Source organism: Ceratotherium simum, chromosome 4 (assembly GCF_057802395.1).
Source record: "Ceratotherium simum simum isolate JZ-2026a chromosome 4, ASM5780239v1, whole genome shotgun sequence".
Classification (NCBI taxonomy): domain Eukaryota; kingdom Metazoa; phylum Chordata; class Mammalia; order Perissodactyla; family Rhinocerotidae; genus Ceratotherium; species Ceratotherium simum.
Window position 1 is genome coordinate 62,731,182 of NC_141903.1, and position 15,761 is coordinate 62,746,942.

The 15,761-nt window shown below is 34.5% G+C and overlaps 1 protein-coding gene across 2 annotated transcripts in view; it reads left to right on the forward strand.

Moving 5' to 3' along the window:
• FBXL17 (F-box and leucine rich repeat protein 17) overlaps positions 1–15,761 on the forward strand; it is a 479,183-nt gene that overhangs the window by 20,340 nt on the left and 443,082 nt on the right. For both annotated transcript variants that reach the window (XM_004420327.3, XM_087429949.1), the window contains exon 3: positions 2,940–3,197. In XM_004420327.3, coding sequence (XP_004420384.1) covers positions 2,940–3,197 — 258 coding nt within the window. The remainder of the gene's footprint in view (positions 1–2,939; positions 3,198–15,761) is intronic.

Genomic DNA, 15,761 nt, shown 5'->3' on the forward strand with positions numbered 1-15,761 from the left:
TAGTAGAAAATGATGGCAGATGTTTATATAGTACTGCTAATGTGCCATGTACTGTTCTGCAGGCTTTATACATATTAGTTCATTTGATCCTCCCAACAACTTTAAATTGATACTATTATTATTCCTATTAATATATTATTATTATTATACTATTAGTAATAGTATTCTTATACTATTTATTTAAATGAAGAAATGGAAGCAAAGTGGGCTAAGATAATGTATTTTTAGTATTTCTTTTGATGAATTTTCTAATACTCTCCATTGCCCAGCTGCCCAATATGTTCGTATGGTGGCATAAATTAGGAAAAAAGGGTTAATACCGATGATGGCGAACAATTTGTTGGACTTTTTGGATTCTTCCTTTGAACTTGGTTGTCGGTTCTTGGCATTGGAAATATATAAAAATATCCAATAAGAAAAGGATTTTATTGGAGTACTAAACCTACCCTAAATCCTTCCATGATATTGTTAGTAGTGGTGTGCTGGTAAATGTTTAACAACTGGCTTTCAGTAACAAATGGACAAATAAAAAGCCCTGATTTGTAATATTTGTCAGTTTCTGTGGTACGAATACTTCCACCATGGCCAATTGAAAGCTACCAGTGTGATGTTACTAATTTGGAAAGAGGTATACACTATATAGGCTCTTGTGAGATGGTAAAAGCTAACTCCAAGACACCACTGGTAGTATGTGTGTGTGTTTATAACACATACACTTTAAACAAAATAAGCAAATTCCTGAGCATTTGTGTATAAGTTTTCTTTTTGTTTTTCTGCCTCATTGGTAAGAGGTTAAAACAATTACAGAATGAGTCGTTGACCTGCCTGGGTTCATTAAATTTGTGTCCAGGGAGAATGGTGAGTATTTAGTTAGTTGTGGCTGCTAGAGTGGAGAGAAGTAATGTGAAGTAATCCATTGGCTCTTCACTTCATTACTCTTGGATGTCTGAGCTATTTGTTACAAACTCAGACTACGAATAGCTTTTCCCCTCTGCTGGTAATTAGGTCTGAAGATGAAAAAAGAAAAAAAATGAAAGTAGAGGTATGACAGAGTTTTAGCTTTGAAGGGAAATGTCTGCATTAATGCTGTTTCCAGTAAACATAGATAAAGATAGTTTCAACTTTGGCTCTTACTCCAAGCGCTCCTCAATACTCCAGTTCTTTTCTTCTTCCATTCTAAATTTTATCATGTTCATTTTCTCTCTGTTATTTTTACTCAAAGGACTTGAATAATGTTAACTCTGTTTTCTCTTTTTGGAAATATGGTGATTGAGCAGGGACTATGTAGAGTTTGATTTTTTTATTATTATTTTAAAAGTTCAGGGCCGGCCCCGTGGCTTAGCGGTTAAGTGCGTGCTCTCCGCTGCCGGCGGCCCGGGTTCGGATCCCGGGTGCGCACCGAGGCACCACTCCTCCAGCCATGCTGAGGCCGCATCCCACATACAGCAACTAGAAGGATGTGCAGCTATGACAGACAACTATGTACTGGGGCTTTGGGGGAAAAATAAATAAATAAAATCTTTAAAAAAAAAAAAAAAAAAAAAAAAAAAAAGTTCAGGTGGCCATATGAGTTTTTCACCTGATGAATTTTAAGGTTACTAATATTTAGCTTTGAGTCTTCTGAGAAAAGCTATTTGATATGGACATTTGTATGTAGTCTTTGGTGTGCTGATACATAAAATGATATATTTTCTAAGTTATGGATTAGTTATGTGAGATAGTATTCTGATAGAAGTAGCAAAACAACTGAAATTTGTATACTGTGGGTAGGTATCATCTAATATTAAGTGTAAAAGCTCAAGATTCATATGTCATGATGACTGATATACACTATTTGCTGGGTGAAAAATAGAAACCAAAACATTCAAAATCTCAATACAATTTTGTTTGTGGGGAGTTTCTGGTGACTTTGAAGGTTTAATTAAAGTAAGTTTTCCTAATAAGGTTAGATTTTTAGGCTTTTAATGAGAACTAACACGTATATTCTTGCTTGGTGTTTTCTGATACTAGTTCTGACACCAAATGTATGGTGTTTTTTTCCATTCTAACAACAGATTCTGCAGCAACTTGGTGTCCAGCAATTCAGTTCAATTCTGATACTAACTCCTGGAGGTAGTGCAGACCTCACAGCTTAAGGGCTCAGTCCCAAAAGACTCGCTCCACTTCATATGCCAGTCACAAGTCCCAAGAGCCACCTGTACTTCTGACTGAACAGCTATAAATTCAGAAGTTTCCCCAACCCACTCCTCACGTTCTATAATTTGCTAGAATGACTTACAGAACTCAGGAAAATACTTATGTTTACTGGTTTATTATAAAGGATACAACTCAAGACCAGCCAAATGGAAAAGATGTGTAGGGCAAGGTATGGGGAGAGACGGTGTGGAACTTCCATACCCTCTCCAGGCACATCACCCTCCCGGCACTTTGGTGTGTTCACCAGCCCAGAAACTCTTCAAATCCTGTTGTTCGAGAGTTTTTATAAGCCAATCTCCAGCTCCCCTCCCCTCCCAGGGAGTCGGGGGTGGAACTGAAAGTTTCCACCATCTATCACGTGGAGTTTGGTGTTTCTGGTGACCAGCCCTCATCCTGAAGCTATCTAGGGGCCCCAACTTAAGTCATTTCATCAGTATAAACTCAGTTGTGGTCAAAAGGGGCTTGTTGTAAGTAAAAAAAGACACTCCTATCACTCAGTAAATTCCAAGGGTTTTAGGGGCTCTGTTCCAGGAACTGGAGACAAAGACCAAATGTATTTTTTGTTACACCACTGTTCTTGTTATGCTTTAATATTAAGTAAGAAGGTTTTCTTTCAGTTGTGGTTTTCATGGTATAATCTAATTATTATGTTACTTATTGGAGAAAATTTGATAGAAGAATAGAGAGTTAAGTTTCTACTTTTAGCAAAAGTTTAAATTTATTACTTTTTTCTCTTTCAATAGGTCACTGATGAATTATTGGAAAAAATTGCATCAAGAAGTCAAAATATAATTGAAATCAACATTTCTGATTGTCGCAGTATGTCTGATACTGGCGTATGTGTTCTAGCATTTAAGTGTCCTGGACTTCTTAGGTATACAGCATACAGGTGTAAGCAACTTTCTGACACCTCTATTATTGCGGTTGCCTCTCACTGTCCTTTACTTCAGAAAGTTCATGTAGGCAACCAGGACAAACTTACTGATGAAGGACTCAAACAGGTAAATTTAAGCATCTATAAAATGATTTTACTCGTATTAACTCAAAATGTTTTCTTGCAGCAACACTTTAAAAGATTGTTCTGTTAAAAAGAATGCTCAGAGACTAAAATCATCTTTTTTATGTATCTGTGAATATTTATTTGGGTTAGTTAACTAGAGTGCTGTGGTTATAATTGATAAATTAACTTTGTTGTGTTTTGTAGTGAGTGCTTGGACTGCTGTGGTCAGCCATTTTATTAATTTATTCTTTTGTTACTTAAATTTTGTACCAAATTTTGCTTTAGGTAACAACAATATGCAGTTTAGGTCAGTATGAGGTTTTTAATTCCCCTTTGATGTTATTAGATGACATGCTTACATGCTTTAGAATATCTGTTTTAAGGCATAGATGGAATCCAAGTTAAAGAGTATAAAATGAAGAAAAAGGTGGTAATTACCTGTATTTGGCGCAATAATTGGATTAAAAATAATATCTCACGTATTTTCGGTTTGATATACTTCCTTTGGAAATGACATTGAAGGTTTCTTGTCTCAGAGTGAATTATTCATTCAATGAATATTGAATGGATTCCATGTGCCAGGCCCTGAATTTGTGAAAATTTTGAATATTTAGTAATGTTCTCACTATTGTACTAGGCACTTTTTGTATTTTTACATTTAACCCTTGAAATAACTTTGATAAATAGTTGATATTAAACTCATTTTGTAAAGGAAGAATTTAAAGCTTAGAGAGATTAATGAATTTGCCTAATGTTTAGCAGATGGTGGAGCTGGGATTTGAAGCCTGAGTTCTCCAAAGCCTCTACCATCTTCCCACTTTTCCACGCCAACTCTACTCTACAAGGGGTCCTCAGTAAGATTAATAACTGATTTTTATCAGAAACCATGGAAGCTAGAAAGCAGTGGGCTGACATATTTAAAGTGCTGAAAGAGAAAATGTCAACCAAGAATTCTGTATCTGGCAAAACTGTCCTTCAAAAATGAAGTCAACAGTAAGATATTCTCAGATAAGCAAAAACTGAGGGAGTTCATTGTTAGTAGATCTCTGCTACAGGAAACGCTGAAAAGAGTCCTTCAGGCTAAAATAAAAAGACACTAGACAGTAACTGAAAGCCATATGAACAAAAAGAGATCATGTGTATAGGTAGCTACATAGGTAAATATAAAAGATAGTTTTATTGTACTTTTGGTTTGTAACTCCTCATTTTTTCTTATATGATTTAAAAGGCAAATGTATAAAACAACAATTATAAATCTGTTAATGGGCACGTAATGTGTAAAAGTGTAATCTGTGATAATAACAATATAAAGTAAGAGGGATAGAGATGTACAGAATGTAGTGTTTGTATACTATTGAAACTAAGTTTATGTTATTCAAATTAGGCTATTAGAAGTTTAAGAAGTTAATTGTAATCTCCATGGTAACCATTAAGAAAATAACTAAAATATATGCAAGAAAGTAATGGGAAGAGAATCAAATGGTAAACTGCATAAAATCTACTAAATACAAAAAATGCAGTATGGAGAAACTGAGGAACAAAAACCATATAAGACATACAGTAAACAGCTAAATGGCAGAAATAAAACCTTTTTTTAAATCAGTAGTTACTTTAAATGTAAAGACCCTAAGTTAAGTAATGTAATTACTTAAATTAAATTAAATGTAAACTTTAATGTAAACTCCCTAAATTAGGGAGTTTAAATTAAACTCCCTAATTAAAAGGCAAAGATTGGCGGAATGGATTAAAAAAAAAATCAACCATGCATATAAAATCTATAAGAGACTCATTTTAGATACAGACACAATGAGGTTGAAAGTAAAAGGATGGAAAAAGCTATTCCATTCAAATGCTAATAACCAAAGAGAGCTGGAGTGGCCTATATTATTATCAGTAAAAATTTTAAGTCATAAAAGGTTGCAGGAGACAAAGAAGGTCATTATATATTGATAACAGTTTCAATTCATCAGGAAGATATAACAATTGTAAACATATATACACCTAACAACAGAGCCCCTAAATATATGAAGCAAAAATGGAAAGACTTAAAGGGAAGAATAGATAGTTCTGCATTAGTAGTTGGAGACTTTAATACCCCACTTTCAGTAATGTATAGAATAAACAGAAGACCAACAAGCAAATAGAGGATTTGAACAATATTATAAACCAATTATACCTAAGACCCACATGCAGTACACTACACTCAACAACAGAAGATACATTCTTTTCAAGTGCGCATGGAACATTCTCAAGATTAGGCCATCTTTTGGACCACAAAACAAGTTTTAATAAATTTAAAAAGACTGAAATCGTACAAGTATCTTCTCTGACCACAATGAAATGAATCTGGAAATCAGTAATAAGAGGAAAACTGTAAAATACACAAATATGTGGAAATTAAACAACACACTCTTACACAACCAATGGGTCATAGAAGAAATCACAAGGGAAATTAGAAATACCTTGAAATGAATGAAAGTGAAAACACAATATACTAAAAGTTTTATGGGATGCAACAAAAGCAGTGCTCAGAGGGAAATTTTTAGCTGTAAAAGCTTACATTACAAAGGAAGAAAAATCTGAAATTAGTAACCTAAGTGTACACTTGAAGGAACTTGAAAGAGAAAAGCAAACTAAACCCAAAGCTAGCAGAAGGAAGGAAATAATATCAGAGCAGAGATAAATGAAACAGAAAAACTATAGAGAAAAGCAATGAAACCAAAACTAGTTTTTTTGAAAATGTCAACAAAAATGACAAACCGTTAAGTATATTGACTAAAAAACGATTCAGCTTGCTAAATGAGAAATTTAAGAGTCCACATTACCACCAACTTTATACAAATAAAAAGGATTATACAAGAAAATTATGAACAGTTAGACACCAACAAACTGGATAGCCTAGATGAGATGGGCAAATTCGTAGAAATACACAAACTACAAAAACTGACTCAAAAAGAAGTAGAAAATCTGAATAGACCTCTAACAAATAAGGAGATTTAATCAGTAATAAAAATCTTCCTAAGAAAGAAAAGTCAGGGACCAGATGGCTTCCCTGGTAAATTTTGCCAAACATGTAAAGAAGAATTAATACCAAACCTCCTCAGACTCTTCCAAAATATTTAATAGGAGGCAACACTTTCTAATGCCTGTGAGGCCAGCATTACCCTGGTTCTGAAGCCAGACAAAGACACTTTAAGAAAAGACAACTACAGACCAATATCCTTAATGAGTATAGACACAAAATCCTCAACAAAATACTTGGAAACAGAAATCAACAGGATATTAAAAGGATTAGATACCATTACCAAGTGTGATTTATCCCGTGAATGCAAGGGTAGCTCAACATACAAAAATCAATGTAATACACAAGATTACTAGAATGAAAGGAAAAGCCCCACATCATTATCTTAAACGGAAAATGCATTTGGCAAAATCCAACACATGGATTTCCATATAAAAATATCCAGTAAACTAGGAATAGATGGGTATTTGCTCAACAGAATAAAGTCCATATGTGACAAAACTACAGCTAATATCATACTCAATGGTGAATGACTGAAAACTTTTCCCCTAAGATCAGGAACAAAAGAAGGTTGCCCACTCTTGCCACTTATATTCTGCTGGAAGTTCTAGCCAGGGGAATTAGGCAAGAAAAAGAAAGAAAAGGCTTCCAGATTGGAAAGGAAGAAGTAAAACTATATCTATTTGCAATTGATGTGGTTTTATATATCGTAAACCCTAAAGAATTCACACAAAAAAACTGGGCTAATAAATGAATTCAGCAAAATGCCAGGATACAAAATCAGTGTGCAAAGATCAGTTGATTTCTACACACAAGCAATGAAAATTCCAAAAAAGAAATTAAGAAAATAATTCCATTTACAATAGCTTCCAAAATAATAAAATATTTATGAGTAAATTTAACCAAGTAGATGCAAGACTCATACACTGAAAACTACAAAACATTTTTGAAAGAAATTAAAGAAGACCCTAAGTAAATGGAAACCTGAGCTCATGAATTGTAAGACTTACTATTAAGATGATAATACTACCCAAAGTAATCTACAGATTCAATGCATTCCTTATTAAAATTCCAGTGGTGGTTTTTGCAAAAGAGGAAAAACCCACCCTAAGATTCATAAGGAATTTTAAGGGGTCCAGAATAGCCACAACAATCTCAAATAGAAAGAACAAAGTTGAAAGATTCATACTTCTCCATTTTAAAACTTATTACAAAGGTACAGTAATCAAAACAGTGTGATACCAGCATAAGGATAGGCATATAGACCAATGGAATAGAATTGAGAGTGAAAAGTAAACTCTTACATCTATGGTCAATTGATTTTTTACTGTAGGGCCAAGACTGTTCAGTGGGAGAAAGAACACTCTTCAAGAAATGGTGCTGGGGAAACTGGATATCCACATGCAAAATAGTGACATTGGACCCTTATACCATATACAAAAATTAACTCAAAATGAGTCAAAGCCCTAAATTTAAGACCTAAAACTATAAAACTCGATGAAGAAAGTATAGGTGTAAATCTTCATGACCTTGGATTTGGTAATGGTTTCTTAAATATGACACCAAAGGCACAGGCAACAAAAGTGAGAGACAAACTGAACCTAATTAAAATTAAGAACTTTTGTGCTTCAAAGGGCATTCTCAAGAGAATGAACAGACAACTCACAAAATGGGAGAAAGTATTTGCAAATCATATATCTGACAAGGGTTTAATATCCAGAATACATAAAGAACTCCTTCAACTCAACAACAAAACAAAACCCCCCAAAAACTCAATTGAAACATTGAGCAAAATACTTGAATAGACATTTATGCAAAGAAAATATACAAATGGCTAACAATCACATGAAAAGATGCTCAACGTCATTAGTCATTAGAGAATTGTAAATCAAAACCACAATGAGATACACAATGAGATACCACTTCACACCTGTTCCAATGGATAAAAAAAGTAAAAAGAGAAAATAACAAAGTGTTGCTTTGAATGTGGAGAAATCAGAAGCTTTGTACATTGCTGGTGAGAAGATAAAGTGGTGTACCTGCTGTGGAAAACAGTTTGATGGATCCTCAAAAGATTAAACAGCACTACCATATGACCTGGCAATTCCACCCTAGATACATACCCAAAATAATTGAAAACAGTGATTCAAATAGATACTTGTTCACTAATTTTCATAACATTATTCATAATAGCCAAGAGGTGGAAACAACCCAAGTGTCCATTAAGAAATAAATGGATAAATGACTGTATCTATGTGCATTGAAATATTATTCAGCCATAAAATGAAATGAAATACTGATACTGTTACCACATGAATGAACCTTGAAGACATATGCAAAGTTAAATAGGCCAGACACAAAGAAAAAATATTGTATGAGCCTATATAAAATACCTAGAATAGGCAAATGTATAGAGACAGAACATAGATAGAGGTTTTCAGCGTCTGGGGGAAGTTGGGAATGGGGACTTATTGCTTAACGGGTAGAGATTTTCTGTTTGGGTTGATGAAAAAGTTTTGGAAATGTGGTGATGGTTGCACAACACTGTGAATGTAGTTCCTGTTGCTGCGTTATGCACCTAAATATGGTTAAATCGCAATTTTTATGTTACATATATTTTGCCACAGTAAGGGAAAAAAGCAACATCTAATTGTTTTTTGATTCTGAATTTCTGTAAGATAAAGGAAAATGTCAGTCTCACCTAATCTATCTTTACATGTTCCTGTGATATTTAGTCAACTAGAGAAAGAGCAGGTATGTAACCTTTACTGAGCATCTACTATGTGTCAGGCACTGTTCATATATTCTAACTATATTTTCGTCTGTTTAATTTCTCTTGATTCACAACCAGTCTATGAGTTAGGTATTATTCCCTTTTTATAGATGAGGAAGCAGTTACAAAGAGATATAAGTAATTTATCTGAGATAAAAAGTAATAGGACTGACACTCATATTTAGGGGTGTCTAGAGTTCATATTCAATCCACTTAGCTCATTCCGTCCCCTTTTCAGATGACATGACACTCATTTTATTCTTGTAATGATAATTGATGTTTGTAATGAGACTGAGAAACTAGAGATCTTGGAAAGCCTTCTTTATCAAAATGTGTTAGATTGAGGTAGGTTAAGAATGTAAGTATTCTCTTTCTAAATTAGCGTCACGATTGGCAAAGGAAAGTAAATATGTTTTGGGTGCTTTTCATATGAGAGGCATTGTATTGTGTGCTTTCATCTATGTTATCCAATTTAATCTTCACAACAACACTGAGGTGGCATTTCAAGATGAAAAACGGAATCTCTTAGAAGTGACTTGCCCAAGTTCACATAGCTGGGAAGGTATGGAGCCAATATTCTCTTTCAATTCTGCTTGATCTTCTAATCATACCATGTGGTATCTTATCTAGGATTTTAAGCTGGGATGTCCAATTCGATGACTAGAGAGCATATTTTCCATCTATAACTGGAAGTATAGAGCCTTCATATAATGTCAAGAAGGCTTCTTGCAGGAAATTTATCTTTATAGCACTTCTAAAAAGTTCCCTTCACATGAATCCTAATGAATAGTGTTCTAATATCTTCCTTCTTTCCTCATTAATAATAATTAATAATGATATATAACATTTATTAAGCACTTTTATGTACCTTGCAGTGTGCTAATAAGCGTTTCTATTTGCATTACTGTTTTTAATCTCCTCAACAACCCTGAGAGGTATAGGTAGGCATTGTTATAATTCAGCATACGTCTTCTTACCTGATAGGCCTGAGAATGGAAGTGGGTCAGTTACCTGAAAAATCAGTTAAATTATAGAATCACAAAAATCAATATGTATTATAAACATTTTAATTTAAAAAGCTATATAAATATAGACTCATTGGTGAGTCTTTTGATATAGGGTCAAAGCCTTTTTCTTGAGTTAGAGATGGCTCGAGTTTTGACTTTATTTTACTTAAACTATAACCATGATGTGGCATTTATGATGTTCAGTTGTTTTTTCATTGACGTGACATAGGAGCTTAAAGCTACTTATGAAGCAGTATGAGTGCAGCTTCCTTTAGAATATGATTTTCCCAATATTTTATAATTTTATAGTTGTCTTACCCAAAACGAATTCAACAGCAATTTTTTATGGCTTGCTTTCATTGAATGCAAAACATTTACTCTAGTTGTTATAGCAAGAGCTTTCTTTTTCCTTTTAAGTCAGTTTATTTAATATTTAATGTAATTGTGTTATAATCAGAAAAAACAGGTTTGGGAACAAACATCACTGGCTCTTGGCAGTTTTTTTTCCCCTTCAAGTTTTATTGACATTTGCTGTTTCAATATATTAATTTTTTTTATTGTGGTAAAATATACATAAAGTTTACCATTTGAACCATTTTGAAGTGTACAATTCAGTGGTATTAAGTGCATTCACAATGTTGTGTAACCATTACCAGTATCTATTTCTAGAATTTTTCATCGTTCCAAAGAGTGACTCCATACCTATTAAACAATTACTTCCTACTCCCCCTGCTTTCCTCCCCCATCCCCTAGTAAGCTCTATTCTGATTTCTGTCTCTATGAATTCTAGGCCTATTTTAGCTACCTCATATAAATGGAATCATACAATATTAATTCTTTTGTATCTGGCTTATTTCAGTTAGCGTAATATTTTTAAGTTTCATCTTTGTTATAGTATAAATCAGAGTTTCATTCCTTTTTATGGCTGAATAATATTCCGTTGTATGTATAAACCACATTTTTTCTATTCATCTGTTGATGGACACTTGATAGCTTCCTATGTTTTTAAAGTTAAGTTGCAAAAGTTCTAATCACAATATTTTCTTAGTTGAAACATTAGTAATAAGTAACAGAGGTTTTGTGTATTGGTGCTAAAATAGCATTTTTTCTGGTTTTCTAAAAAGTAAAATATCTTTTCAGCATGTGATAGAGTAATCAAATGATTACTCCATATATGTTCTGAATTTTCATTTACTCTGAATTTTAATTATATACCATGCCAATACAATTTTTAAAAAATAGTTTGGTACATGTTTTGGTAGCTTGTGTAGCATATTTTCATTGTGTTGACTGGAATGTTCTTTAAATAAGGCAAAGTTAAACAATATAAATCTATGAAAAAGATTCAAATTTGAGCCCTTAAAGTGGGTTAGACGAGTGGCAGTTTGAAAAATTTGCTTTGCTTTCTTTCATATCTCATTGTCTGTGCTACTCTACTACAAATGATCAAACTAATGAATCAAATAATAGCATTGTCATTTTTATGATTTTACAAACATGAACAGTTAGCATAGTTGGATGAAGTTGCTAGAAAATATGGATTGGGTTTTATTCACTGGTCTCTCTTGCATGTGTTTAATAGTCACAGTGGTGACAGTTTGGGAATGGAAAGTAGAAGGAACATCTTCCCTCTTCTGTTGAAGGCGGCACATCTCATGTTTTAAAAATATTTTCTTAATACTGGTTTTGAGCAGCTTTCAAGTGACATTGGAAGACTTAATCTTGTTTTTATCCCAGTGGGTCCCATGTTGTGGTTTCAGTTGTCTAGATTCTTTATCCGTTGAAGTATACTCTTCCTAAGGTGTTTGTTTTATTCTAAAAATAACCCAGTAACAACAGATGGCTTCTTAAAACAGATTCTCTTTTGTAAATTCTCAAGGGTAGTGTGCAAAATTTTAATTAAAATTTGAGATGCTGGGAAAATCACCTCCCAACATTTTATAGAAAAATTTGAAAAATACCTTTGGATGTTTTTGAGTAAATTTGTGCATAATCTTGAATGATTATTGTAAAAAAGAAAAAAATGAATCAAGGACAATCCATTTTCTATTATGTTTATAGGATGGTCTAGAATATGTCTTCCTCTAGGGCCTGGTTGTTACTTCATAGTACCACCTTTTTGGTGTCTCACCTGGGCACTAGGACTCTTATCAGGATCTCTCCATTTGGCAGGGCCAGAGTGCCAACGTCTCCAGCATTCTCTTCCTGGTTAGAGAATTCTGTGTTTAGAAGACTTATTACTACTTCTATGATTTTTGGATAGAGGACTAATTGTGTTAAATTCAGGGCATGCTATCTGGGATATTCTTATAGAGCTTGATTGATGCCCTCTAAATGTTTTTCTGTGGATTATGGACAGATGGTTACAGCATTGAGAGAGATTTGAACAACAGCAGCAAAACTGGGAAATGCACTAGGTATGATGATTGACTCTCCAGTGAGTGGATAGTTTGGAACTTTGGGACATTTATGGGTGGGGGAATGGTGATTAGTGCAGACAGGCACTGATGGAGATGCAGTCTTGCCTGTTATGTCCAGTGATGATGTCTAAAATAGAAAATCACTTTCTGTAGTAAGACTAAATTACAGTAATTATCCCCTGAGGCACTCTTCCCTAGTAAGTTGCTGGGGGCTCCCATCCTGCTAAATGTCTATAGAGGCCATCTACATGGTCCTTATCTCTATATGGCTTCCCATGTGGTCCCTACCTCTATGGAAAGTCACTTGTTTTTGGATAAAGTCACCGAAGCCACTTGCTAAAGTAAAAAAATCTGGTAATCAGCTTAAACCTCTCTTCCAGGCTGCAGCAGTGTGACTTACGTGTCTTAACATGAGACTCGACTCACACTGATGTCTAAGCCCCTACCAAATATATCAATCACTCCTCTTATATAGATTCTGTTGTTCTGTTTTTCAGTGATCTTGGCTGGTGCACTAAATGTTGAGGTCTCTTTACTGCCCAGGATCTGAACAAATTGACAAAAAAGACAAAGGAATAATGACAGAGGAAAAATACCAACTTTATTATTCAGAAAGGCTAGATTGGAGAATGTTGCTTAGTAATAAAGTTAAATGGGCTTCTTAACTCAATGCTGGAGTTTGGCCAGTGGACCCACTCATCATTGGTTAGGCCAGACCAGCAGAATGGCTTGCAAATGTAGAAGTGGATGCTTGCTCCCTGTGGATAGTTTGTTCCCTCAGAGAAGGAGGGTGGAGATGAGCCGAACATGTCTAGTTTATTAAACACAAACTATTGTGGAGAGACTAGGAATTAGACTAATTGAACTTTCTCCAGAAGAAGGAAGCAGTAGTAGAGAAGAAGCATTTCCCTTCCATGTCTGTCTGTATTTTTTTGATTTATCCATTTTCGACCGTCTGGGCTGATTCCTTGGTATGGAAGGGGAGGATTTAGCTCAGTTATCCTTCCTGTCTCCTATCCTCTCATCCTCCCAACATAATTCTGTTATAATTTTGGTTAAATAAACATTCAGTATTTACATTTTACAATTATGCACCTGCCTTTTTTTTCTATAGAATTTTGTTTTTATTGGCATTAATAAATGTCTTTTTGTCCTTTTTAGTTTACTTAGTTTTCATAGTCTTAACACAAATGAAGCCCAAAGCTTTTCCCCAGTTGCATTGTTATATCAATATGTAGACACTTAGTCACATTTATCTTCTTAAAGCAGATTTGCCTGGCATAGTCTGAAGTCTCCAGTCTGGACTTCTTCTGTACAAGTGCTCTTGCATTATTGGTCATCTTAGTATCTTACCTTCACCTTTATCCTTAAGGTTTTCCTCATCTTGCTGTTGTATTAGGTGTCCTGTTAACCAGATGTCCTGTCTTCTTTCTCTCGGTGTATTCTCATGTTTCCTAGAGCACAGATTCTAATAGCTTCCTGATAAAGAATATATGGGAGATAAATCTTTTGAGAACTTGCATGTCTGAAAATTTCTCTTTTCTACCATCACAATTAATTCATAGTCTGAATCCTGAGTATAGAATTCTGGATTTGAAATAATTTTCCATCAGAATTTGATGGCATTGCTCTTTTGCTTTCTTTCCATGTTGTCGTTAAGAAGTTTGATGCCTTTTTTATCCTCAATCCTTTGTATAAAATCTATTTCTGTCTGGAAGTCTGTAGAATCTTTTTTTTATACCCATAATTCTGAAATTTTATGATGTTTTGCCTTGCCATGCGTCTATTTTTGTCATTTGTGCTAGACACGTGAGTGAGCCCTTTCAGTCTAGAAGTCATCCTGGAACATTTTATAGAATTATGTCTTTGAATTCCTCCGTTTTCACTGTATAAACTTTCATATCTTCCCCAGATTTTTGGCAGTATGCTTCTGCTTTTAGCTATGCATGGCGTACCCCAGTCCAAAGACCCTATATTTTGTTCCCCACCGTGGACTCCAGTCTTTTGCTATTGTGGGAGAGGCGGCAGGGTCAGCCTGTGTAGTAATGGGGAGGTGATCTGATTGGTTAACTACTTCTTAAGTAGACTTTCAAGAATCCAGGTGTTTTTAGCACCAACCTCGACCTCACTGCCAGACATATGTGAGCCTTTTGGGAGTTCTGTAGTGATTATCAAGTTGCTTCTCTGCTTTCTCTACTACTGGCTTTTTTTTTTTTTTTTTAATTTTTATTTATTTATTTTTTTCCCCCAAAGCCCCAGTAGATAGTTGTATGTCATAGTTGCACAGCCTTCTAGTTGCTGTATGTGGGACGCGGCCTCAGCATGGCCAGAGAAGCGGTGCGTCGGGGCGCACCCGGGATCCGAACCCAGGCCGCCAGCAGCGGAGCACGCACACTTAACTGCTAAGCCACGGGGCCGGCCCTCTACTACTGGCTTTGAATCCAGCTTTCTCAGGTCTAAGTAATATGCCACTGAACATTTGTTCTAGAAGTACTTATGCCTCTTTAATGCATTATAAGATCTGGTAGTGGATCTAGTAAACATGATGAATACTGATGAACAAAAATGATATTTCATGGTATCTGCAATGGCAGTAATATTATATGAAATTATCTTTGATTTCTATTGTTTACAATCACATATACTGCTAAACTACTGTGACTTTTTGTTTACATTAATGAGTGAAGGAAAGGCAAAAGTTCATTTAGAGGATAGTATGAAAATAAAAATATACTTTTTTTTTTTCTCATCCACTTTTCTGGAATCCTGAATTCTACCTGTGGACTCAATTTAGAACTCCTGAATTAACTAGAACATGGTGGTATATGAGACCATAATCATGGTTTCCTGTATTCATCCATTTTTCAGAGGTCTCTCTACAGTGCATGATCCTGATCAGCCTTTCCGTTCGTTCAACAAATATTTACTAAATGTCAACTAAGTGTAAGAAACTGGGCACCAGGGATGCATTAGTTAACAGACAAACCTCTGTCTTCTTGGCGTTTGTTTACATTTCTAGTGGAATATATAATTGTTTATAGTGTAGCCTGGATTAAAATCACATAGTTCGTATATATCACCACCCCTAGAAAAATAACTGAAATCACAGATCTTTCTGATAATATCATTACTTTACTTGAAATAGATCTTGAAAGTTTTTTTATTACAAAATTAGTGTTTATTTTTAAAAAGATTTGAGAAGATTGATAAGCAGAAAAGAGGAAAAACACCACCACCCATTATTGTACTAATCAGAAATAACCACTGTTAACACCTTGGTGTGTATTTAAGTCTCTTTTCTATACATGTATGTATATATGTGTGTGTGTATTTAAAAATGCAT